The 24893-nt window shown below is 41.2% G+C and overlaps 1 protein-coding gene across 6 annotated transcripts in view; it reads left to right on the forward strand.

The window, feature by feature from the left end:
- Window positions 1–11668: 11668 nt before the first annotated feature.
- The window catches only part of TAMM41 (TAM41 mitochondrial translocator assembly and maintenance homolog), a 182923-nt gene continuing 169698 nt past the window's right edge, over window positions 11669–24893 (forward strand). For 3 of the 6 annotated variants that reach the window (XM_043519115.1, XM_043519116.1, XM_043519117.1), the window contains exons 1-3: window positions 11712–11896; window positions 13260–13439; window positions 19460–19552. In XM_043519115.1, coding sequence (XP_043375050.1) covers window positions 11759–11896; window positions 13260–13439; window positions 19460–19552 — 411 coding nt within the window. In that variant the 5' untranslated portion in view covers window positions 11712–11758. Of the gene's footprint in view, window positions 11897–12207; window positions 12735–13259; window positions 13440–19459; window positions 19553–24893 lie in introns of those variants that run through there. The other 3 variants (XM_038411262.2, XM_043519114.1, XM_043519118.1) reach the window with 3 other exon arrangements.

A 24893-nucleotide genomic window follows, 5' to 3' on the forward strand; every position in this document is an offset into this window, starting at 1 on the left:
CGGCTTCTTTTCCATGGGTCCAGATGATGAAGATGTCATCAATGTAGCACAAGTACAGTAGGGGCATTAGGGGACGAGAGCTGAGGAAGCGTTGTTCTAAGTCAGCCATAAAAATGTTGGCATACTGTGGGGCCATGCGGGTACCCATCGCAGTGCCGCTGATTTGAAGGTATACATTGTCCCCAAATGTGAAATAGTTATGGGTGAGGACAAAGTCACAAAGTTCAGCCACCAGGTTAGCCGTGACATTATCGGGGACACTGTTCCTGACAGCTTGTAATCCATCTTTGTGTGGAATGTTGGTGTAGAGGGCTTCTACTTCCATAGTGGCTAGGATGGTGTTTTTAGGAAGATCACCGATGGATTGTAGTTTCCACAGGAAGTCAGTGGTGTCTCGAAGATAGCTGGGAGTGCTGGTAGCGTAGGGCCTGAGGAGGGATTCTACATAGCCAGACAATCCTGCTGTCAGGGTGCCAATGCCTGAGATGATGGGGCGTCCAGAATTTCAGGTTTATGGATCTTGAATTTCAGATTTATGGATCTGAATTTAGCCGTCTGGAGTGGAAATCTATCAACTTAATGAAAAAATTCGTAAAGATACAGACAGACATCATCTTCCTCTTCAAATGCAAACAGATGGACATCATACCAAAAGGACTGAAGGTAAAAAATCCATTACAATCTACATACCACACAGACTATGCTGACAGCTTGTGCTACACACTCTCAAAGGAACTGCGGAACCACCTGATCAATATCCTCTGGAGCAAACAGGGAAAGATTAAGAATGAGCTCTCAAAACTGGATACTCTCATAAAGAACCAACCTTCCACACAAACTTCCTCATGGCTGGACTTTACAAAAACTAGACAAGCCATCTACAACACACACTTTGCTTCTCTACAAAAGAAAAAGGACACTAAACTACTACATGCCACAAGGGGCCACAACAGTGGTTCCCTTAACCCACCCAACAATATTGTTAATCTATCCAACTATACTCTTAGCCCAGTAGAAGAATCTGTCCTATCTCGGGGCCTCTCCTTTTGCCCCTCTACCCCCATGAACATGATACAGTTCTGTGGTGATCTAGAATCCTATTTTCGATGTCTCTGACTCAAGGAATATTTCCAACACACCTCATGAAAGCTCATTCTTAATCTTTTCCCTTTCATCACCTTCAGCCCCCAACTAACACCTCTCCAACACATCATCAAGGATATACAACCTATCCTGGAAGACGACCCATCACTCTCATAGATCTTGGGAGACAGGACAGTCCTTGCTTACAGACAGCCCCCCAGCGTGAAGCAAATACTCACCAGCAACCACACAACAGAACCACTAACCCAGGAACCTATCCTTGCAACAAAGCCCATTGCCACTCTGCCCACATATCTATTCAGGGGACACCATCATAGGGCCTAATCACATCAGCCACACTATCAGAGGCTCCTTCACCTGCGCATCTACCAATGTGATATACGCCATCATGTGCCAGCAATGCCCTTCTGCCATGTACATTGGTCAAACTGGACAGTCTCTACATAAAAGAATAAATGGACACAAATCAGACATCAAGAATTATAGCATTCAAAAACCAGTCGGAGAACACTTCAATCTCTCCGGTCACTCGATTACAGACCCGAGGGTGGCTATCCTTCAACAAAAAAACTTCAGAAACAGAGTCCAACGAGAGACTGCTGAATTGGAATTAATTTGCAAACTGGATACAATTAACTTAGGCTTGAATAGAGACTGGGAGTGGATGGGTCATTACACAAAGTAAAACTATTTCCCTATGTTATTTCTCCCCCCCCCACCGCACCCCCCACTGTTCCTCAGACGTTCTTGTTAACTGCTGGAAGTGGCCCACCTTGATTATCACCATAAAAGGTTTTCCTCCTTCCACCCCCCATTCCTGCTGGTAATAGCTCATCTTAAGTGATCACTCTCCTTACAGTGTGTATGATAAAACCCATTGTTTCATGTTCTGTGTGTGTATATAAATCTCCCCACTGTATTTTCCACCGAATGCATCCGATGAAGTGAGCTGTAGCTCACGAAAGCTTATGCTCAAATAAATTTGTTAGTCTCTAAGGTGCCACAAGTACTCCTTTTCTTTTTGCTTATAAATATGATTCGGAAGAACCTTTTGTTGGCTATGGAATGGACCAAATTGCATCAAAAGCAGATATTTCTCTGTGGAAGATACCCCCCCCCGCCAAACCGCTCAACAGGATTTTCACATCTCCTCCCTCTTCAAATGATATGTTTAATTATCAGTATCTTCAGTTACCAATGTCTACAGCATCGTTCTGAAGAACAAAATATAAACGCTTACAGCAAGAGGTATTAATAGAATTGTTTACCAAGTGATGTTACCTCCTACTTTGGTTATAAAAAAGGAGATTTGTTTAAACAGAAAGAGATTCCCCAGTTCCTTATCTCTTCAAACCATAGGAACCCTAGGTACATAAGCTTTAACAGAAGCTGAGAGGAGGTGGGGCAAGGTTTCTTGTCCAAGTCCCATATTAAAATATTGGTGGCACATGCCTGGTCACTCTTCATGACTTATCCTGTTGAGATTTTACAAAGAGAATAAGAGAAAGGGCAAACCAGCAGGAAACATAATAGGTACTTACAATGAGAAGAGGAAAAGGAGAAAGGCGCAGCCTGTAGCGGTCAAACACAAATTGTGGGTTTTAGAGCTGCATCTGCTTGTCTCTCCCAGATTTAAAATGCCAGCTGTCAGAGGAGGAAAGAACTCCTATGAAAGGGTGAAGATGCAGGTCTGTGGTAATCAGGGGAAAGAGTTGCAATTTATTCCTGAGGGGGGAAAAATAAAAGAGTAGGAATACTTTTACTACTGGTTGATTCATAACCCAACTATTTAAAATACATTTACTCAATATACAACAGCCATAAATAGAACCAAGGCGAAGTAACATCAACAGAGCCTGTCTCCCATCCTACTTGTTTGTGCCACCAAGAGTTCAGAATACCTCTTGCATATATATCTGCAGTTATTTTATTATAAAAAAGTGCCTCTAATGAGTTTAATCATCCATAGATCCATTATTTTTATGAACAGCCAAATTCAGCAAAGGTGCAACAGGATGAAGGAAGCTGCACCTGCATACACTAGTGATGAATTTGGCTCTTGCACATTCAGAGGCAGCAATCTCCTCAGACCAATATATTATTATTAGAACATTAGCATTCTCTTATCTATTATTGCAAGAAAAGTCAATGGCCAACCAATTATTTAATTTTAATTTTGTACTGATGGAAGTCATGTAATACAGCAGTGGCATTCTAAAGTTCAAAACTGCTCATGAATCTTCTATTGTGACCAACCCCTCTATTTGAGGACAGAACCAAATAGAGCACTTTTAAAAGTGTTTATTTTTAACTGTATGGTCATGTGTTCTTGTGATCAACACTTAATTAACTATGATAAAGTATAAAATGCTTTCTTCACTCACATGAAAAGATTTAACGTGTTAATGAACACCGGTTGTTCTGGTATTGCTATTAGCATGGCAGAGTGTAGTATAACTAATAATAGAGGACACCTAGTGGTGTTTGGTTGTAACTATATATGTTCACGTAGAAAGTAGGCCAAATTCACCATTTAATATGTCCACAGACTTCAGTGAAGTTACAGCAAGTATTAATTTGGCTCATTGTGTTACTCTACAAACTTTCTTTTTAAGTGATTTCCAAAGGATTCTTGGATGGTCTGTAGTTATGATCCATACTAAGAAAAGTAAAAATTGTTGAAAAAATCAAGTTTGATTTCTGCCACCACCAAGACACATGTAAGTACTGTGTAGTAGGGATATTTTGATTGCATTGCAGTTATAGGGCCAAATTCACCACTGACATCAACCACTGCAGCTCCATTGATGTCAATGGAATATTTCTATCTGTTTGGGAAGCCAATAGTAAAGTTAATTATTCTAAGCTTATGTAGCGAAGAGACATGGCCACTCTCAGAGATTGACAGTGAGGGGTGGCCAGCCGCTCCCTGGTGGGCGGAACCAGGAAGGCCACACTCTCCACGTTGGGAGCAGAGGGGTGGGACAGGAACAGGAAGTATAAAAGGCAGGCCCTGTAGCACAGTTGGGAGGCAGCTGCTAAAGGAGATGGATGCGTCTTCTCTGCTGCGGATGCAGAAGTCTTCTGCTGTCCTGAGGAGGGTCCCAAGCTACCCATACAGCCAGACCCGCCAGATGCTGAGGAGTTGCTGGGACTGCCGCTCGCAGTGTACCCAAGAGGGAGAATAGGAAGTAGCTCGGGGAACCAGACTACCATCTGGCAGTGGTGCCACCAGTTATACAATCAGCATGTTGCAGGTGGATTCCCCGCTGACCCAATGGGAGACCACTTTGCCGCTGCTAGGGCCCTGGGCTGGGACACAGTGGAGTTGGGCGGGTCCGCATCTCCCCTGCTACCTCTCTCCTGGAGTGGCAGTACTCTTACCCCCCCCCCCTTTTAGGTTAGGAGACCTGTACTTGTTGGGTGCTCCCCCTTTTTGGGGTCCCCTAGACTGTGTTTGGTGCCCTGCCCTGTTCCAGGGTCTGGGCCCCTGAACTGTTCACTGTTCTACCCTGCCTGACTGTTTGAGCCCTAGAGACAGTTAATTTCCCCCTGTACAGATTCCCATTCTAGTCGCCTGACAGTGAAGAGGCATGGCCACCCTCAGAGATTGACAGTGAGGGGCGGCCACTCAAGCCTACAGTTTATAAACATGATTAGTATAGGAAACTCATAAAATAAAGGAAAAGGTGGGGTTGACCAGTTTAGATTACTCAAACTCCTTCAAAGCAAGTTTATAGCTATGAAACAAACTACTGACTGAGGATTATTATGCTCTTTTATAGTATTTAAATATAAGTAAATAAATGTCATTTATAAATAAGCAATTTTATACTCAAACATATTTGCACTAATTTTCCACAAACTGTAGTTAAAAGATGTGTCAATTATGTTGATGATTGTTTAGCATGATGCCAAAGTCAGACCTAGAATGAATTAGAGAAAGAGAGACTGGCAATGGAGAGATAAAATACATAACCTAAACTTGCCTGAGAAAAACTTTTCCAGTGAAGTGGGAGCTATTAAAGCTGTTATTTGAAGTACATATATTTAGTTCCCAGTGGCACAATTGAAAAACCCAGCTGCATCTAGGCTGATTTTTATTCCATGTGGTAGGGCATGACATACTGTAGTAGATATTTAGAATACATTTTCTGAATAATTTTTATAAGATTATGCAATCAAAAAAACCCAAAACCACTCTGTATCTTTCTCTATATTTGCCTCTAACACAGGGAATCAAGCACAGTCAGCCTTCTGGTACAAACAGACTTTCAAAGCAAGTGCTTTTGGGAAATTGCACAATTTCTTAGCTCATAATAGAGCAGTCAGCAAAGTGACAAGTGAGACTTAAACTAGACAGGTTTGAGGCTGCAAAGTGCAGCTGATGTTGGCAGAAAGAATGAGATAGCTTTAGATTCAAATGCTGAATAATTCTGCACCCACATCAACACGAGACATTGTCATTTACAAAATTAAGCATGCCATTAGAAACATGGAAGTCACTACCAGGGGTAACACAGGCATCTCACACTGAAATCAGCAATGCATGCAATCCCATCATGAAAACAGAATTCTAGTACTGGTTGTAGAGCTGAAGACTCACCCATCAAATTACGTGAACATCTCCAACCCATTTAGGAGCCTTACATAAATCCCCAGTATATTGGTTTATGCATCTGGGAAGGCAAGTGGGGCAGTATTTTATCTCATCCACTATCAGCCTCTGCCATTGCCTCAGTTTCCTCACTTCCACAGCCACATAAACCACCACAACTGGTGCTTTTGAATCACTCTCTCTTTCTGTTTAGTAGAGTATAATAGTTTATTTCAAAGCAAGAAACATGTTGTCCAAATCATGGGAACAACCAGGGGTACCAGAATGGCTCCCCAATATGCCAACCTCTTCATGGGCTCCCTTGAGGAATAATTTCTGGAAACATGCACCACAAATCCAATGATATACCTGATATACATCAAAGGTATTTTCATCTTCTGAACAGAAGACCTAAACTCACTCTCAGATTTCCACCATAACTTCAACAACCACCACCCATCCATCAAAGTCTGTCTAGAACACTCCCACACCTGAATCAACTTCCTGGACACCACAGTCCACTTCAGCAATGGAACCTGACTGACAACTATATACAAGAAACTTATGGATCACCACACTTATCTCCACAGATCCAGTAACCACTCTAGATACACCAAGAAATTCCCAGCCAGGCACTCGGATATCACAGAATATGCTCTGAGGAGAAAGTCTGGGATACACATCTTACCACAATTAAAACCGCCTTCACCAAAGGACAATCCATCAGAAAACTAGATCGCATCAAAGAACAAGCTACCCAAAGAGAACCTACTTCAACACAGAAAAAGAACCCCATTGAGAAAATCCCTAGTTGTCACCTACAATTGCACTGGAACCCACATGGAAGATTATCAAACAATTACAACCAGTACTTGATGGGAACCCCACCCTGAAAGAAATATTTCCGGAATCCTCTCTTCTGGCATTCAAACAACCCCCCGGTCTCACCAAGGTTATCATCAGAAGCAAACTACCCAGAGTCCACACAACACCAGCTCAAAGCAGCACCAGACCTCGCCAAAACAACAAATGCAAAATCTAGACGTCTTTCCACTGCTACTATGATGAACTAACACCCCCACAACACGTCTTTCAAGATCCCTGGGTCCTACATATGCCTATCACAACCTGTGGTGTATCTCATCCAGTGAATCAAATACCCCAACAAGAACTATGTGGATGAAACTAGACAATCACTGTGTTCTTGAATGAACTCACACAGAAAAATGATAAAAGACAAAAACACCCTATCATCCATGGACAAACACTTTACAAAGCAATTACTCCATATCTGACCTATCAGTTCTTATCCTCAAAGAAAACCTAAACAACACCTTCAAAAAATGAGCTTGGGAGCTTAAATTCATAACTCTGTTAGACACCAAAAATCATGGTCTCCGCAGAGATAGTGGTTTAATGGCTGATTACAACAATTCATAACTTACTAACCCTCCTTTGTCCTATGACAGTAGAGATGTTAATAGTCTACTTCACTTTATGTGGTCACTTGCAAAATGTGTTAACCCCTTATGCTTAACAATCCATTCCACCTTGCATTTAGATATGACACTATGGATACTTTTCTCAGACCAGAAAGAGAGCTCTGTGAATCTCAAAGGCTTGTCTCTTCCGACAACAGAATAAAAGCATTACCAATACAATATATTACTTCACACACCTTATCTATTTCAAAGCTAGAAATTATGTTCTTCTACATGATCACCAATTCACTGCATCCTCATTGGCTCAGTAGTCCCATGACACCCCTTCTTAAGAGCTTTGTTTATGTCCCTTGCTTCAGGTAACTCCAGCCAGGCCTTCTCCCTAGCGGGTAAGGAAAGCATCTTCCCCAGTCCTTCCTAAACCTAGGTTAACTCTAGATCCCCTGCAGGGCCCCCCTGAGCATCATACTTATATCACTCTCTGGCCGCCCAGCAGCTCTTAAATCAGCGCAGAAATAAGGGTGGCAATACTGCAACCTCCCTAAAATAAGCTTGTGACTCCCCTGTAATTTCGTTTTGGGTCAGGACCCTCAATTTGAGAAACGTCTCCACCATTAAATCTGTATAATATAGGATAAAAGCACACAAAAGATCAGATTTCATGGTCCGTGATACATTTCTCATGGCCATGAATTCGGTAAGACCTTACTTGTGTGTTTTAGGCTCTGATTCTGCTCTCTAATTAATGGCATATCTCTCAATACCTTAAATGGAAGCAGGATTAAAACCCATTGTTTATAAACTCAGTGGAGGCTGTTTTTATTTATGTCATGTATAGCACTGAATACATCATGAATGCTTAATAAATAATAATTATGAATAATACATGGGAAATTTTTAGTGAGTAAAAAGATTAGGTCCACAGGGCCTGATTCACAGCCCATTAAATAAATGGAAAGACTTTAATGGGTTTTGGATCAGCCTGTTTGTTGACATGGTCTGTGTGGCCAGAGTTTCACATGAAATGTGGACTAATTAATCACATAGCATTTTGTACATCTAATATTGCAGATTAACGTAATTGCATAGGCTCTGACTTCACTGTGTATATCAGAAACTTATTTACTACAATAAATTATAAAGGCCTTGATCCTGCAAATACTTATGCATACGTTTACCTTTTAAACATGCATATAGTCTCTTTGAAATCAATGAGACTTAATCTCTTGTTTCCAGTTAAGTGCAAGATGAGGCTTCCGTGATCAGATGTCATATGTCATAGTTTTCTCAATATTCCCAATTACAATATGTAAAGGGAATATTCTGATAGACAGAAAAGATAAAATTAAAAGTTAAAAAGTCAGAAACGGGAAAGCATAACATTGACAAAAAACATATTAAGTCACAATCCTGCAAGCACTTAAGCATGTGCTTAATTTTACACCTGGGAATAGTTGTTCGGAATTCAAATTGGTGTTTGCAGGATCAGGGCCTTAATAATTAAAACTAAGAAAGGTTCAATAAAAGATGATATCACCTAAGAAAGTGTGAGACAAAACAACTGAGTGAAGGAAAGTGAAGTGGCAATTACACTTTTTTCTTTTCAATATGGGAAAAGGAATAGGACTGCCAAAGTTCTCTGAGAAGCCTCTAAAAGCAAACAGGATGTACTATGAAAATAGGAGAGAAGGAAAGAGACCGAAGAAGAAAAGAGATGAAACTAAAGCTGAATAAGTGACGTAAGGAAAAAATGAATGCTCTGTGGACTGAAAAATTAGAAATGTTGTAAACTAACTGATCACGTCCATAGGGAACTTGTAGGTAATTACAAGGGTTTGTATCTCTGTCTGGAAGATTTTGCATTGGCTACTGAAACAGGATTCTGCAAGAAAGTGTCATTTAGTCTGCTTTGGTCTGGTGGGGTGAGAAATATTGAACCAGGGATACCTTTCAGAGCTTACTGGGAGTGGGATGCTGGACCTATGGGTGGGAAGATATTGACCCACAAGCCTTCGTTATCAGTTCTGGTCCTGTGGCTGGTGGAGAGGAAGCAGCTGTGGATCAGAGGAACCCTCATTTGGCATTAACACTCTGCTGTCTTTGGCTTGCCTGGAGCAGACACAAGACCATAGGGAGCGCGCACCAGCCTTGACCAGGGGCAGCAGGTTTGTATAATTTTTGGTGGTGTCCAGAATGGGTCCAAGTCTCACCTTCCCACCATGCGCACCTGCCTAAGGCTCTGGGAGGGAGTTTGGGTGTGGGAGGGGTGCGGCCGTTGAGAGGGAGTTTGGGTGCTGGGTGCGGGCTCAGGGCTGGGGCAGGGGGTTGGGGTGTAGGAGAGGGTGCGGAATGCAGGCTCTGCAAGGGAGTTTGGAGTGCAGGAGGGTGAGGAATGCAGGCCCTGGAAGGGAGTTTGGGTGCGGGCTCTGGGCTGGGGCAGAGGGTTGGGATGCAGGAGAGGGTGAGGGGTGCAGTGCTTACCTTGGGTGGCTCCCGGAAGCAAGCTGCACCCCCTCTGGCAGCGGCTCCTAGGCGGGGGGACTGGGGCATCTCCACGTACTGCTTCCTGCAGGCACCGCCCCCACAGCTCCCATTGGCCGAAGTTCCTGGCAAATGAGAGCTGGACAGTCAGTGCTCAGGATAGGGGCACCACACAGAGACTACCCCCCTGGGGCTGCAGGGATGTGCCGGCCACTTCCGGTAGTGGTGCGGAGCGAGGGCAGGCAGGAAGCCAACTTAGCCCTGCTGTGCTGCTGGTGGCGGCGGCGGTGGTGGTGGCTGGGGGCTCCCGGGTCCTTTTAAATCATGCAGGGGTGGCAGGTGGGGCCAGGAGACACTCCAGGGGAGGCACGCCGGGGCGGGGGAGAGACCAGTACCCGAACATTGGTGGAGCTGGGCCCCTGTGCCCAGAATATTCCTGGAGCATGGGCACCACGTGCTCATATAACTCACCACCCTGCCCTTGGACCGCTTGGATGGAATGGGACACTGGGCCATGGTGATGGGTGATTATGCAGTAAGAACTTGAACAGTATAAAAAATGAGGAGTACTTGTGGTACCTTAGAGACTAACAAATTTATTTGGGCATAAACTTTCAGGGGCTAAAACCCACTTCATCAGATGCATACAGTGGAAAATACAGTAGGAAGATATATATATACACAGAGAACATGAAAAAATGGGTGTTGCCATATCAACTGTAATGAGACTGATCAATTAAGGTGGGCTATTATCAGCAGGAGAAAAAAAAATTTGTAGTGATAATCAGGATGGCCCATTTCCAACAGTTGACAAGAAGGTGCGAGTAACATTAGGGGGAAAAATTAGCATGGGGAAATAGTTTTTACTTTGTGTAATGACCCATCCACTCCCAATCTTTATTCAAGCCTAATTTAATGGTGTCCAGTTTGCAAATTAGTTCCAATTCTGCAGTTTCTCATTGGAGTCTGTTTTTGAAGTTTTTTTGTTGAAGAATTGCAACTTTTAGGTCTGTAATCGAGTGACCAAAGAGACTGAAGTGTTCTCTGACTGGTTTTTGAATGTTGTAAGTCTGATTTGTGTCCATTTATTCTTTTACGTAGAGACTGTCCAGTTTGGCCAATGTACATGGCAGAGGGGCATTGCTGGCACATGATGGCATATATCACATTGGTAGATGCGCAGGTGAACGAGCCTCTGATAGTGTGGCTGATGTGATTAGGTCCTATGATGGTGTCCCTTGAACAGATATGTGGACAGAGTTGGCAACCTGTTTTGTTGCAAGGATAGGTTCCTGGGTTAGTGTTTTTGTTGTTTCAGAGTAGCAGCCATGTTAGTCTGTATTGACAAAAAGAAAAGGAGTACTTGTGGCACCTTAGAGACTAACAAATTTATTTGAGCATAAGCTTTTGTGAACTACAGCTCAGTGGTTGCTGGAGAGTATTTGCTTCAGGTTGGGGGGCTGTCTGTAAGCAAGGACTGGCCTGTCTCCCAAGCTCTGTGAGAGTGATGGGTCGTCCTTCAGGATAGGTTGTAGATCCTTGATGATGCGTTGGAGAGGTTTTCGTTGGGGTCTGACGGTGATGGCTAGTGGCATTCTGTTACTTTCTTTGCACAGTATAAAAACCAGTAGAAATCTGGAGTTAAGGAACCCAGGGGTGGGTAAAGGGGAACCTCAGGAAATCTGGATGTGCAGGAGCCCTGGGTGTGGGAAAGGTGTAGGGCCTGTGGGTGGGGAATTGGGAGTGCAGGGGCATGGGAGCCGCAGAGGACCAGGATAGGGGGTGCAGCAGGGACCGGGATACTAGGTGTGCATGTGCAGGGGTCGGGGTGGGGAGTGCAGGGACTGTGAGTGGGGATTTGGCTGGCGCAGGGCCCCTCGGTTGGGGAGAGCAGGGACACTGGGTTATGGGGCGAAGGGAAAAACGCACCACAGCGGGGCGCCACCGGCTCCTGCGACCCAGGCTGTAGCTGGGGCGCTGTGGGCCCGCCTGGCCTCCCCAAGCGGCGCCGGCCTCTCTCGCTCCCTTGCGCCGCCGTCAGCTGCTGGCGGCGAGGCCGGGCCAGGGGCCGCGCTCCGCCCAGCCGCCCTCGCACGCAGGGCGCAGGCGCCAGTCGCTGCCGGGCCCCGCGCTCATGGCGCTGCCGGCGCTGCCCGGCTCGGGAGTGCAGTTCCGGAGGATCTTGGCTCACTTCCCCCAGGAGCTCAGCCTGGCCTTCGCCTATGGGTCCGGGGTCTTCCGGCAGGCGGGGACCGCCCCTAGCCAGAGCGTGGTAAGCGGGAATGTGCAGGTGGGGGCCGGGCAGCGCATTTCCCTGGTTACGGGTTACCACCCCCTAGTGCACCGGGAGGGATGGAGGCATTGCCCGGCTACGGGTTATCACCCCTCCCAGTGCACAGGAAGGGAGGGAGGGAGGGGGGCATTCCCGGCAACGGGTTGTTATCACCTCCCCCCGTGCACTCTGGGGGACCAGGCAGGGGCATTGCCCTTAACAGATTTAATAGCTCCTGGAATGCACCCAGAGAGGCAGTTCCCTTAGTCGTCTCTTTTTCCGAGCTGAGAAGTGTGGAAAAAGTGAATCGAGAAGTGTTATTTACCCTTTCCCTACAATGCAAAAATCATGGGTCACACAATGACATTAATAGGTAGCAGGTTTAATACAAACAAGCGGAAGTACTTTTTTACATAGTGAACAACTAACCTGTGGAACTCATTGCCATGGGGATGTTGTGATGGCCAAAAGTATAACTCTGTTTTAAAAAAATAGATAAATTCATAGACGATAGGTCCTTCAGTGGGTTAGTGAACATGGTCAGGCACACAGTCCCATGCTCCGGGTGACCTTAAATCTCTGACTGCCAGAAGCTTTTATTTTCTTTTAAATTGGCCAAACTCCATGATTTTGTGCATGGGCATAGTTTGCCTTTTCACTGGGTTTTATTTTACGAGCAAACTAAATCAAGTCTCCCTCTTCTTGGTCCTCCCCACAAACATGAAGAAGGGAGGAAGAACAAATAACTTGGAAGATTTAACAAGTCTGTTCAACTTTGTACCAACTCTGTTCGATCACTGATTCTCTGAGCAACTCAGACCAGTCCAGAAATGGCAAGGCATGTAGAGAGTCATTCCTCAAGAACTTTCAGCATATCTCAAAATGTTACATATAATAATTAGTTATATAATAACTAAAACTGTTCTTAGGCTAGTTAGTCTATGTTGTGTTTAGGTAACAAGTCTCCTGGGTTTGGAGTTCCGTTCAAACTATTTCATCACAAATCTTTTGTTGTCAGAAACAACTGATTGCAGGTAAAGTTTGGGTAAAAAACAAAGAAAAGTACTGAGAGTTGGGGTTTGTGTGTAATTTTCCAAGCATTGAGAACTCCAAATGAAAAAAATTAGGTTAGATTCTCATGCAAAGATTTGTCTTGTACAGAAATGTGTTGGACATGACTTAACTGATTTTTTTTTTTTATTTATTTTTTTTAAGCAAATTATGGTTTGGTTATGTTCTGGCTGTGTGTTGATGTCTCCTATTATCATCGCTGGGCATTAGAAGATCAGTAGAATCTTAGAATGGATATAGCTTGTTTCCTAAACTATATGTAACAGTATCTTTTTTTCTATTTACCTTGTAGCACAATATGCTGGACTTCGTGTTTGCTGTGGATGATTCTGTCACTTGGCATATGATGAACCTGTTAAAGAATAGGAGTCATTATTCTTTCCTAAAACTTTTTGGGCCAAAGCAAATCAGTAATATACAGAGCTGTGGAGCAGGGATTTACTACAATACTTTAGTGCGATGTAATGGTAGGGTAAGTACAATAGGTTGTGACTAATTTCTATAGATCAAATGTTTACATCTAGAATATTGGAATGACTAGCCTAGGGTAGCCTCTGTTCAGGAAATGAAAATTGCAGTTTGCATTTATGTTACAGATATTAGCTGATCCTTGACTGATACTTAAGCACTTAAATAAAAGCTTCAGTTCTACATAGCATCTTTAATATTCAGTGTCTCAAGCTGTTTTACAAAGTAATGTGTTAAATCCTGGAAAGAAAACAGGAGACAACATTGTGCTCAATAAAAGCAACAATTAGATTCAGCAGTTAAAGTAAAGCACTTTCACAGTAATAGCTGAACCTGTATTCTTTTTCTCAGCAATAATTCTAGACACATTACAGCCTTCAATGTGGGAAGGGAAGGCAAGTATTGTCACTATTTTACAAATGGGAAAACTGAGATTGGCCAATTCACAGAACAGAGTGAATTGTTTGTATTTTGATGTCCATGCAAATATAACATAACATAATTGACATCTGTCTTATTTAACCTCTGATTCCCTCTTATATTAACACAGGGAGTAATATTTATTCCATCTAGTCATGCTCCAACATCTTTGTCCAAACAAGTAGTGTTGATATGTGTGTGTGTTTGTGACTTTCCACCTCCTCAGTGCTCTTTCAAGTTGTTCTCAACTTGTGGTAACGACAAGAAAATCAAATTTCATCTCTTCACCAAAAGCAGGAAGTGGAATGAAGGACACAGGAAAAACTGCATTTGCAGCCAACTATGACTTAGCTAAGGAATTTCAGGCTTGGGGTACCAGAGTGAGCATGGAATAAGTGACTAGACCAGGGGTGGCCAACCTGAGCCTGAGAAGGAGCCAGAATTTATCAGTGTACATTGCCAAAGAGCCACAGTAATATATCATCAGCCCCCCATCAGCTCCCTCCCACCTACCCACAGCCCCGCAGATCAGCACCTCCCTCCCCCTCCCTCCCTGAAAAGCTGTTTCGTGGTGTGCAAGAGGCTCGTGGGGGCGGAGAGGAGCGAGGGCACTGCAGGCTGAGAGGAGGGGGTGGGAAGGGGTGGAGTGGTGGCAGACTGTGACAGAGCCAGGGGTTGAGCAGTGAGCATCTCCTGGCACATTGGAAAGCTGGCACCTGTAGCTCCAGCCCCGAAGTTGGTGCCTATACAAGGAGCTGCATATTTAACTTCTGAAGAGTTCTGGAGCCACAGGCTGGCCACCCCTGGACTAGACATTCACCAAAAAACCCATCTCACTGATTTGGAGGTAGAGAGAGAGGCCCTCTAATGTATTTCATGTGTGTAAGGCATTAGGAAGAGGTATGAATTATGGGCCCAATCCTGGTCCTCTTGAAGTAAAACTTTTTTAACTTGACTTATGGCACTTAGTAGAAAATAATAACCATTCTATTAAATCTTTAAACAAATCTATCATGCCAAGGTAGGGATTCTGTCACAATTTCCTGTTAAATTCTTTAGGTTTTTAGTGTAGTTTCTTTGGAACCCTATGGATTTCACCCTTTCTCTATTAACTTCTATAGAGCTTTTCCATTAAATAATGCCATACAATTAAAAAAAAAGACACTGACCAAAATGTCAGCTTAATTCTTCATCATGGTTTTCTAGGATTAATGGGGCAATGGAGGAGAATTATAAAATTAATCTGTTCTGTATTGAGTTAGCTCTTTAAAACATGCATGCAAGATACCCTTACATAAAACACAGTCAGACCACGTATAGTAGAATTAAAGTATTCAAGCAATAATTGAATTTGAAAAAACTTGTTATGAGAAGCAGCTGGAATTACCTTCTCTGGTAGATTAGGATTGCATGAACTCAATTCATGCATAATTGGGTGGTAGAGTTTTTAATTTAAATACTTTAAATCTTGGTGTATAATCTTTTTTACTGTGAAGGCTTCATTTTGTGATGTTATTTCACTGTAAGTAGTCATTGATTAACATTGACTACTATGAAATTCCATTGTAACTTCCCATTACATTTACATTAGTACTGAAAGAGTTCATCATCATTAATGTCACTGTCGAATACCAATAGGTTTTCATAATGATTTGCCACTTTGTACAAAATGTTACCAATTAAGTGTATAACTCTCTTCTAATCACTTAGAACAGTACTGATCTTAGTACTATCTGTTGATAGAGCTTTTATGAACATAGCTTTTGAACTGAGAGTACATTGAAATTTGAAACTGTTTTAGTTACTTAAAAAACTTGAAAACATATTGATCAGAATATTGCCATGTCACAAGAATATAGCCATCATCAACAAAACAATATAGCTACAAGAGAATTAAGTATTGACATAATTGTTGTGCAACCATTTGAATCACAATTTTATTGGCAGTAATTTTTATAGTTGACTATTCTGTAATTTATCACTCAGTTTTCTTAAGGGTCAAGTGCATCTGGACTAGGTTTATTTTGAATATATATATATAATTTAGTTTTGCTTCAGTGTTGTTGATCCTAAAGTTAATTTGTTTTAATTTTGATTCTAGCAAGGACATGTTAACAGCATATTGTCTATTTTCTCAATTCACTTGGTCTAGAAAGGATTGCTGATTTTTGGAGAAAAGGACTTCAGCCAATTTCTGTTTGCCTTTAGAGTTCTAATGGATTTTCCCATTCTAGGTAATGCTGCTACTAGTAGGTACCCTGGGGATAGTATGAATTGAGTAGTTTGAATATAAAGTTTCTCTGGTAGACAGTCCAGTCCTGTCATAATTTATTTTCATCTAACCTTCTTGCTTGCTTCCTCTGCTCCCCCAACCTGCAGGAGATGGTAACCTTCAGTAAGTCACTGATCCCTGTACCTCAGTTTCCCTATCTGTAAAATGGGGACAGTCACAAGGATGTTGTGCAAATTAATTGGTTAATGTTCAACAATGCTTTGAAAAAGTAAGGGGCTCCATATTATCTCTTCTATCTTCCTATATATTGCTCACTCGTTGTGCTATCCACTAGTGTGTTCTTTTCCGTGGGATTATCTGCTCTCGTGAAGGGGCCTTCCGCTCCCTCCCTTCTCAGTGTATATGTCATCGCTAATTTGCTGAAGAGGTTTAATGTTGATGGATGATGGTAGAAATCAAACTGCATCCCTTCATGAGTTGTGGGACATTTAGCCTAAGCTTTCTTTTGAAATTATTGTACCAGCCTCAGTGTTCAGAACCCAACTTAATAAAAATTGAGTAGTGGTACGTTACTTATTTTTATCCATTTCCCTTCCCCTGAACTTCTGTATCGGGTACCTTTGAATGATGGTAAATTCCTTTGAGGCTTGGAATCCACTTCTTGCACTTTCACAGTTCAACAGAGGCCCTTCCGCAGCTCATTCTATAAAAGCCATTCTACTGTCTGCAAGTGTTTAGGAAGTCTTATAGTACCTTGTTGTGTAGGAATTGAAGAATAAGAATGATAGTGACTTTTGGATGTGTAGTAGTTGGTTATGCTAGATAGGCATCATCTAGCTTCTGTGTGAAAACATGCAAAGCATTGAGAAATAAAATAGATTAAAACCTTTTGAAAACTTGAACAAAGTAATTCAGCATATAAGAAGATAGCAACCTTTACATCCTGTTATTTTATTCCAACATTATTTATATTACAAAAGGAGAAGCAGCTTTAACTGTCAAGTTGGCATAAACCTCTGAAGCCCCCAAAGTCTCACTGTGAGACTTCCATCAGAGCAATTGAAGTGGGGTTAGCACTGACGTGAATCTTCATAAAATTTGCTGGGGGTAAACAAGAGGCTTTTATTCTTAGATTATAAAGCCAGAAGGGACCACTGTCATAATCTAGTCTGACCTCCTGTATATGCAGGCCATAAGACTTTCCTGAATTAATTCCTGTTTGAATTAGAGCATGTCTTTTAGAAAAACATGCATTATTGATTTAAAAATGGCCAGTGATGGAGAATTCACCACGACCCTTGGTAAATTGTTCTAATGGTCATTTACCCTTACTGTTAAAAATTTGCACTTTGTTTCCAAATTTTTTCCAAATTCCAAATTTTACTTCTGTGTGAGAGGGTTGCTTTTTATTGACTATTTGCAGTTAAGAGCATTGGGGTATTTCTAGCTGGCAGCCAACCAATCTATGAGCTTAAGCAGTAGAGGCCGGTAATCTTGATCTGAAGACCCAGCATATCCAGTCTTGGTTCTGCCTGTTTGTGCTGTGTTAAGATAGCATCAAATCCCATTAGAAGTCTCATTTTGAATTCCTCTTTTAACTGTAAAAAAGAAAAGGAGTACTTGTGACACCTTAGAGTCTAACAAATTTATTTGAGCATAAGCTTTCGTGAGCTACAGCTCACTTCAACTGTGAAAAGGATAAATCACCAGGCTTTCACCATTCTAGGTGTCCTTGTAATTGAAATGTTTACTGAAAACTTTGTTTAAAATGAGTAAGGGCCTTTAGAGAGCAGTATCAAATGTAGTTCTCTTCACGGGTTTTTGGATGGTTTGATATTTCTTTGAGTCCTTTTATCTGCCTGTTAAAATCACATCTTCATTGTTGTGGCAAGGAAGCAGGTTTTCCTCCCTGCACTACATCTCCTGTCCAGCAGGTTTAGCATGAACAGTGCAGCTTGCATCATCCCCCTGGGCTTGGTGTATCACCATCCTTCCAGGTGCTCTTTGTTGGGTAGTGGGACTCTGTCCCTAGTTGTGCCATTGCCTGTCAGGAACACCTTGGTCATAATAAAGCTTACAATGCCTATGTATCTTAACATTTATTTCCTTGCTTGTAAATAGTAAATAAATGTGGCAGGTATTGAAATGTCAGTGTTGTCACTTGGCAATCTTAATTATTGTTTTTAATGAAGTGTTTTGTTTCTGGAATATACAAATATCTGTATTTATATGTAACAGCCTCACTTAATATTTGGTAGATTTGTGACAGTGACATGTTCAGCTGGGTTACCAATTTTAACAATAGAGGATACCTTGCATTTGGTAGAATCCTTCAAAACGAAATAAATCACAGGACCAGAGAATGGGAACCCTAAATTGCAGGTGCATACAGCAATAAATAAGACGTGATTGATTTTATTTCTTGCTGCTAATACTTGAATAGCAGCTTCCATTGAAGAATCTCAGAGTTCTTTAGAAACACTAGTAAATTATGACCCCTTCTTTGAAGTGAACATCATTCTCATATTACAAAGGGGGCATAGAGCTCACATTTCCTGACTCCCAGTCTTATGTTGTAACCACGTGGCTGTCTTTCCTTCCCTAAGTACTGTCCTAAGGAAAAAGCAACTGGCTAAAAATGAAAGCATAAATGCAAGACTTAAAATAAATCAGTTGGATCAAATTCTTATTAGAGGATTTTGATCATTATCAGAGGAATTACTGCTGAAATAAAAGGCACTTTGTAATAATCCATTTATTTGCATTGCAGTAGCAACTAGAGACCTCCTTCAGGGATTGGGGCCTGATTGTGCTAGGTACTATACATACATGTAATGAAAGAATCAAGTGAGTTATTTGCAGAATCACAGAATAAATGGCCTTTTTTAAGTATGATTGAGCAATGTGTATCAACCATGATTTGAAGTGACCATCTGAGTGAGTGAGAGTAGTGTGATGTCCATGCCCATTCAGTGCATTGTCTGGAGGGTCAGTAAAGGTCTTTTTGTGTTTTGGTTAGGATCCACTGGAAAGAAAACTTCATACATTTTAGATGCCTTACAAGGCAGAGTTCTACAACGGTTGCCAACGTTGGTTGAATGTGTTCCTGAAGGTTTCATCGTATGACAATAGTTAATTAAAGGTTAATCTTTAATTCCTGGAAACTCCAGGACAGTCCTGTGAGGTTAGCAACTGTTAGTGTGATATTTTTGTTTAGTTCTCTAACCAGTAAACTGTTAATATTTGTATTTATATTTTACTTAAGAGATTTACATTTCTGTGAATTAATGACTTTTTTTACCAGACGTTTTTACCTGATGCAGCCAGTGTGTAACAAACAATTGTGTGAGATCCTCTATTTTTTTTTTCAGATGATAAAATATGGCGTAATTGGCACTGATGCGCTGATTGACGATTTGTTTCACTGGAAAACTCTCTATGTTGCTGGACGTCTGCAAAAGCCGGTAACTATCTTATTCTGTTCAGCTGGCTTGTGTCTTTGAAACACAGGAAACTACTGAGGTGGAAGATGATCAAATGCTGCAGAAAGTAGTGTTGATGATTTCAGTTGGTCAGGCTCTTTGAGCCAGTACTGAACAAATGTTCCCGCTAGGAACCAATTCCACTAGAAGCCCAGCCTTTTGATAGGGAGTAAAAGAGAGTATTCAGTGTCCCGTATCATTTCACCTAAAAACTAGGGATATTAACCTGAGTCTCTTGGCCAGATTACATTTTGAGTAACTGAATTCTATTTATATATAATTCCTCTGCCACTAGGTATTCCTAATCTGAACTGTTATATAGGATTGTGTGCTGTTAAATAGCTGCCACATTCCTACCCAGGGACTGATCCATTTCAGGAGTAGCTGAAATTATTAGTTCAGTTCAAAAAAAGTTAAGGACTTTGATATCTTTCAGGATGAAAGCTGCTTTGTTGTACAGCTATTTTCGACTTAATAGTCTTATTATAATACCTTCGTTCAATGGTACAAACTGATGCATAAGAGATGCTTGGATAGTCTGTCTTCAGGTCAGTGACATGAAAAGTTTGATTCACACTTTTAAATGACTGTATGTGTCAAATGTTCTTTCAGACCTCTAGATGGCAGCAGATATAAGTTAACTGGGAGAAAACTTGTAATAAAATATAGGGAGCTGATTATAATAATACAAAAATCAGTTTTAAGCAAGCAATTAAAAGGGAAGTATTTCAGCTCAGTTGCTGAATTCTTCCTCTCAGTTTTGCTTAAATTACTGGAGTGAGGTAATATGCTGTAATATATAGTTAAACATAGTCTGAATCTCCAGACACATAGTACATTGAAAAAAAATCTGAAAGGTCTCTGAATTTCCAAATAACTTAAACTTTTTTTTTAATAGTTGATTTTCATTTTGACTTATTTTTGCTACAGCTTGAGATATTCCGCCTTTCTATCATGTGCAAGCCTCACTTTTTGCATCCCTTCTTGACTTCAGTGGGAGTTGTACGCTCATAATGGAAGGCAGAGTTGTATTAATTCAGATGGAATGTAGATACAGAAGAGTCAAAGGTGTTAGCATGACCCTGTCACTGTCCAACATTAAACAGTTTAAAATAAGGTTTGGTGTTTGATATACGGTGACCTTGGCCTGCTAAGTATCATGGCAAACACAACATTAAACATCCTTTTAAACATTTTTATTGAGGATAATGAAAGGAAAAACTGTTCAAATATTTGAAATATAAAATATGAAGTAAGGCATTCATTTTAACAACATCTCTTGTTCCCTTTTCCTTTAGCAGAAGAGTTTTTGGAAAGAAACCCCTGTTTTTTGACAGTCCTTTTAGGTAATATTAAAAATAGTGTTAACTGTTATTTTTGGGGGAAAAGAGAAGAAGGTAGTTGAGATGGGCTAGAGCTGCTGCCTTTATAGTATTTTCTGGAAGACAAAATAAGACATGCACACAAGAGGGGAGAGAAAAGAACAGCGAAGATGAAAAATGCAGCCTCTGTCTCTGGTGTTGACTCTCATTTTCTCCGTCACTGCTGGAAAAACATTGGCACAGTACATTGGCTTATCAGCCACTTGGTGACTTGGCAAACTTGCACCAACATTGTGCTGTTTAGAGCATTGCTTTTAGCTGCCTCCTTCTGGTCACAGGTGTATAGCAGTGTTGAAAAATATACAGTCTTGACTGTCTTAGTCAGACTCTTATTAAACAGGAGGCAAATGGAGAGAAATAGGAAAGAGCTAAACTTAAAGTGGGGAAGGAAAACACACCGGGGTGTAGGGATTGTGACAGCCTCACATCCTGGGTGGTGGTTGGGATTCAGCTGGAGCCAGTAGAGCTGGAGCTGGTCAGCTAGGTCCTCTCTTGGCCTGGTCGGCTCAGGACACATCTTAGGATCAGAATGATGAAGGCACAATATTGTCACACTGAATCCTGGGATCCTAGGAGATGGTGGGGAGTGGCAGTCATGATAATGAAAGTCATTCCTTCCCCTTCTTTCAGTCAGCCATCGTTGCAGTAGCCAGTTCTCCCCCTCCCCCCCCCGTCTCTTTTTGAGGATCCCAAATGGGAGTGATGGGCGGACTAGTCCATCCCCTCGTTATTTTGTCCACCAGTTAGGCCTGATTTCTGACACATGAATTTTGATTCACTGATTTCCAGTCCCACACTTCTCTGGTTTACTAGGCATCATGATAACACAGTCCTTGAGTTATATTAGTAGGCCCTTTTGAACTAATTCAGTCTTCTTGTCTCCCTTTCGTACCTTTTTTCCCATCACCATTTGTTGTTACAGGCTATTGTGGCATTTTGGAACTTTCACTTTTTTACAGTTGAACTTGCAATTAGGATAAATTCCCCTCCCCCCCCCCGCCCCTTCATCACAATGGATTTAGACAGTTGATGTTTAGGCCTGTCCATGAGAAATAGCCTTTCAAGCATATGTGCTTGATAGGCGGAAGAAATTATTGGTTTGAGTCCTTCCCATTAAGCTAATGGCAGTTCTGTCTGAGTAAGGACTTCAGGGTTTGCTCTTTAGCTCAAGTTTGAGCTATATTCATTGAAGCCTCAGACCATCTTTTCTTTTCATACCCATCCATGTCTAGAACTAAAATCTGCAAGGCTATTTGCTACATAATAGGAATGAGGAGTTTTATACAATGTTACTTAGAGAAGTTCTGAGCAAAAACCTTTGTTCAGATTCTTTGTAGGCTTCACATTTTAGGTTGTTCTTGTTGGTCACAGTTTCACTTCTGCTGTTGAACTTCTGATACAAACTTTTTAAAACTGTAGTAAAATTTTATTTTATCTGTAAACATGTATAATAAGGATGCTATTTTTACTTCTAAATTTGTTGGTGATACAGTAACCTGGATTGTTTATATTACAAGACAGCATTGGTTGCAAAGTAGTGTATCAAAAGCAAGTTTTCTGGATACAAGGCTGGTGGCATATTAATCTTGACTTAAACTATTTATATGGACTTCCCCATCCCCTCTCTTGTAGAAATCTTTCAAAAGAATAACATGTTTCTAGTGTTGTGCTGTAAGGATGTTGCCTGTACTGATTCAGAACTACCCAACCTTTTCACAAGTACACATCTGTGCTCAGAAGCATTTGCTGTGGCTTGAACCTTTTTTGGCTTGACTCTTGCTACAAGTATTTTTTTTCTTAAAAATAAGTTGCCTCGACTGAATATTCTTACTGTAGTGTTAATGATATCCATTAAGTTCAAATAAAGACATCTCTAATAGGGTACAAATGGCTATTTAGAAATGCTGACTCTCTTTCCCAGGCCTCTTTGGCTGTGTCTCAAGAGTCTATTGACTTTTCACTCTGAACACAACATATAGTGTTGTTTAGCCAACTTCCTATTTAGCCGTATGTTGAAGAAACAGATAAACACAATACTTGCTTCTTCATAACTGGCTTGTTTTCTTAAGTAATTATTCTAGATTTAAAAAAAAAATTCCAGTACTAACTAACCAGATACTGTTACTTAGAACAAGTGGCATTACAGTGAATTTTCTGAGATGAATAAAAAAAAAAAAAGCTTCATTAAGTATCATTCTGACACTGGTCATTTTCATGTTACATGTATGTGTATATATATTGCAGTGTCATTGTGTATATATAGAGAAAACTTACTGTAACAACCAAGCACAACTCATACATGTAACAATCAAAGCAGCATGCATTTCTACAGAAATAGTTGATCTTTCTAATATTAGCTTCATGTTCATAATGTTTATCATGCCCTTTCCGTTTGAAGCTGTTTTTTTTCTTTTTGTTTATTTCCTTATTAGTCTCCCCTTGCATTAGGTCTTGAACAGCTTGCAAAAGCAACTTAGAGGCATGTGATATTAGGCTGATAGTTCTGTATTCTTTATAATCCTTAACATTGTTCTTTTTGAGTATTAGGCTACACTGTGAGTTTGTAAAGTCTTCTGGCAATTCACCTGTCTCAAACAGAGTCTTTACCTCTGACAGGGCTTTCAAGCCTTCATTCTCTATGCTGTTTAACAATTCAGCCGTTATTCCATCGCAACCTGGTCCTTTTCTATTTGGAATGCTCTTTTTTGCTGCCATGATGTCTTCATCTATTATTAGCAGGTTTACTTGATTGATCTGTGGTTGAGGATCTTTATTAGACCTCAAAAGAGGAATGAGACAAGATTGTGTAATGTCACCAGCTTTATTCAACATTTATACTGAGTGTTCAATTAATTGAAGAAACAGAAGAAGGGATTAAAGTGTATGGAAAATGAGTGAATAACATTCACTATGTGCTGTTGGCTGATTCAGAAGACGGTCTGATGAGGCAAAGAATATGGTGTAGAGTTGAACGTGGACAAGACAAAAACTGTGGTAAAGTGCAACGATCCTGGGAAAATATGTAAGATTCCAGTGAACAGTGCACAGCAGGTGAGAAATTATTGCTGCTTAGGACTCGTCATTACAAAAGATGGAAGTTCAGATACCGAAGTCAGCACTAGAATAGCGAGAGCAAAAGGGACATAAATCTGAAGACTAAATTCTGATCATAAAAGCTTATATTTGGTGTACGGTAAATCATGATTGTGAAACACAGACACTGAAACAATAGAAAATACAGGAAGTACCATTCTTCAAATTATGGTGGTGTAGAAGGGTTCTAAAAATATAATGGATAGACTGTGAAACCAATGAAAAAGCATTGGGATGACTGGAACTCAACAAACACTGGATCTGATGACAAAAATATGATTTGTAGGGCACATTTTAAGGGGTTTAGTGGGAGATTTATGTCTATAGGCACTGGAAAGGCAGGTTGATGGCAGAACCCAAGGCAGAAAAAGACCTTGGATGTACTATGTGATATCCTGGGTGGGGTATATCAAAAGGACTATTCATCCACAAAGAAATTGGCAGAGGATCATACAGAATGGGCTGCCATGGTTGCACAACTCCAATCATGGAGACATTACATAAGCAGAATAAATAATGTATAGGGCCATCCACTGAACGAGGAGAAAACAAAATATTGAATAGCTACTCATTAAGTGAGCACTGTCCATTCTGTGCAATGAATGAGGCAGGGGTCCTTTGGAAAAAATATGCACATCATGACACACATGGAAGGGAGCCAAATTTCAGGTTGCACTATCAACCTTAATTTTGCATTTCCTCACTTTCGAGCACTTGACTTTGCAACCTTGATGGTTTGTTAATGTGGTCTTTTGTGTGCAATAGACCTAATTTTCAGCCCCCTAGAATCCTGGAAGGTAAAAGGATAACCTAACATGTATTTGTATACTGTGGAACCTAGGAGCCCT

The sequence above is a fragment of the Dermochelys coriacea genome, chromosome 7 (genome assembly GCF_009764565.3).
Source record: "Dermochelys coriacea isolate rDerCor1 chromosome 7, rDerCor1.pri.v4, whole genome shotgun sequence".
In the NCBI taxonomy this organism is placed as follows: Eukaryota; Metazoa; Chordata; order Testudines; family Dermochelyidae; genus Dermochelys; species Dermochelys coriacea.